The sequence below is a fragment of the Micropterus dolomieu genome, linkage group LG23 (genome assembly GCF_021292245.1).
Source record: "Micropterus dolomieu isolate WLL.071019.BEF.003 ecotype Adirondacks linkage group LG23, ASM2129224v1, whole genome shotgun sequence".
Taxonomy (NCBI): domain Eukaryota; kingdom Metazoa; phylum Chordata; class Actinopteri; order Centrarchiformes; family Centrarchidae; genus Micropterus; species Micropterus dolomieu.
The window spans coordinates 31,337,813-31,340,099 of NC_060172.1; the positions used below are offsets into that span (position 1 = coordinate 31,337,813).

Consider the following 2,287-nt stretch of genomic DNA (forward strand, 5'->3'; position numbering starts at 1 on the left):
TACCATAAAGGTATCGAGTAGCGTTACCCATCCCTAATCCTGAGGTTTTGTGTCAAGTATTTTTCTTTTCCACCCTGACATGGATAGAGTTAAAGGAGGATTACAGAACAGTCTAATTCTTTGCCATGAAATGGAAGATCATCACAAAATAGTAGTTATCGGCAGCCACTTTGGGACTGGCTTAGCCACTGCATGGGAGGCCGTCCCGGATGGTTCCCATAGAAAAGGTCAGGGAAGCTGATTTGCTACCAAACAGTTAGTTTTCATCCTTATAGTCCTTTCTATGTATATATGTTTTATATTGAGACAACAAAATCCATGTCCTCTTGCATACTGAATAGCACTCGAATTTGTTTTGTGAAAATCTTTTGTCTTCATTATACTTCATTATACTGATAAAGCACGAATTTCATCAAATACTGACGCTATGAGAAAGCCTGTCAAAGCGTCCGTATTTGATGCACGGGTACCTTTCAGCGTCTTTATGAAACGCCTTTAGGTTTAGGAAAAGATCATGGTTTTGGGTTGAAATAAGTACATCATGTGACGACGGATGGGTTACATTGGAGTTACTTGAAAGCCCAGGGTGTCTCATACGGACGTAGAAGGGTCAAATGCCGATGCATTGTCTGGCTTTTTCAAAGCTTCGGTATTTCACACGGGACAGAAACCAGACAGTTAAGTTATTATTAGCATTACACAACAAGACTAAGAGTCTACAGCCATGCACAGCCGTGCTTTGAGCTAAAGGCTCACAATGACAATACTTACATGCTAAAATTTAGCAGGTAATGTTTACCATGTTCAATTTCTTGTCTGTTAGCATGCTAACGTTTGCTAGTTAGCACTAAATACAAAGTCCTGGGAAGAAAATAGGGGAAGCTAGAAGTACCTGCTAGGCAGTTTGAGGGAAATCTGCAGAATGTTGCATCATAAACAGCATAAAAAGAGTTTGAAAAAGAGTTTGTCTCACTCCATCAATTTCGTAAGACGACTGAGACACGCCAATCTTCTCACCCTTCCCCCCCTCTCCTCTCCCCAGATGAGAAGAAGAACAACCTCCCCCAGGATTTTGACATCGACATGCAAGATCCGGAGACTGAGAAGGCCGCCGTGGCCATCCAGTCGCAGTTCAGGAAATTCCAGAAAAAGAAGCAGGATGTGAAGTCTTAGAGCAGGCACTGTACGCTGCGTCTTCACTTTATGTGGGCCTGGTCTTGCATGTCAATCAAACTACACCGTCATGAACTGGAAAGGAAGGGTGGGATTCCTGAAGGTAGAGGTCAGGGTTGGGGTGGTTTGGGGCTAGATAGTATCTTTGTGATAGTCTGTGTGTAATTACTAACTTACAATGACAATAATATACAAAAGATATATAAGATCAAATTCTGGGTGTATGTATTTAAATCTTTCTTATAATTTTGCTATTTCTGTTTTTTACTTCAATGACACTTCACAGTGTAGCAGCAGTAGAGCTTAATGTTTTATTAGTTTTTTTATGTCACATTCCATGTAATATACCCATGATAACAACAAACTGAAATAAGTCTTCTCATAAATTGTTAAAAATTCTTATCTTTATTCAGGAGGAATGTAAAGCCACATGCATTGCAATGATTGACACTCATGATTTCATCGACAGTCCTAGCAAGGCGTCATAATCAAAAGATTTTTCAGCTCTACTGGAGGTTTGTTAATGCCGTGTCCCTCTAGCTGGGTAAAATGACCCCATACAGTTGCCGGTGCTTTTACACGGTATGAAATCATTGTCTAATTTGTGTTTTGACATCGGAGGTGTCCCCTCATTGTGTCTTTTCATCTGACTGACTTGACTTCTCTGAGTTGTGTATCTTTGTAGAGAATGTAATGTGCTCGTGATTCGATTCCAATTGTTTTTCTTTCCCTATTCTTGTTCCAACGTGATTTAGACATTTAAACATTGTTCAGTTGGCTCACACATGTGTAATGTACAAGCACACACAATGATGCATGCAAGCTTGCGCAGACGCACACACATACATGCATACACAGTACACATACAGAGAGAGAAATAAAGACAATGGAAAGGAGTGCAAGTTGATTTACTTCCTTTGATTTCAAATGCTTCTGGTTAGCAGATGTGGCTGCAGTCATGTTATCCACCATACTATTCACACAGTATGTGCAGCATGGGCAATTGATCATATTCAAATTAATTTATTACAATCTATAATATTTAAAAATAAATATAAGCATTTTGGTCATTTCTCTGATATGACCTTGACCTTGCAAAAAAATCAAGCACTGA

General features: G+C 39.5%; 1 protein-coding gene across 1 annotated transcript in view; it reads left to right on the forward strand.

The window, feature by feature from the left end:
- Window positions 1-1,259, forward strand: part of pcp4a (Purkinje cell protein 4a) — a 23,804-nt gene extending 22,545 nt beyond the window's left edge. The window contains exon 3 of the mRNA XM_046040714.1: window positions 1,043-1,259. Coding sequence (XP_045896670.1) covers window positions 1,043-1,173 — 131 coding nt within the window. The 3' untranslated portion in view covers window positions 1,174-1,259. The remainder of the gene's footprint in view (window positions 1-1,042) is intronic.
- The last annotated feature ends 1,028 nt before the right edge of the window (window positions 1,260-2,287 follow it).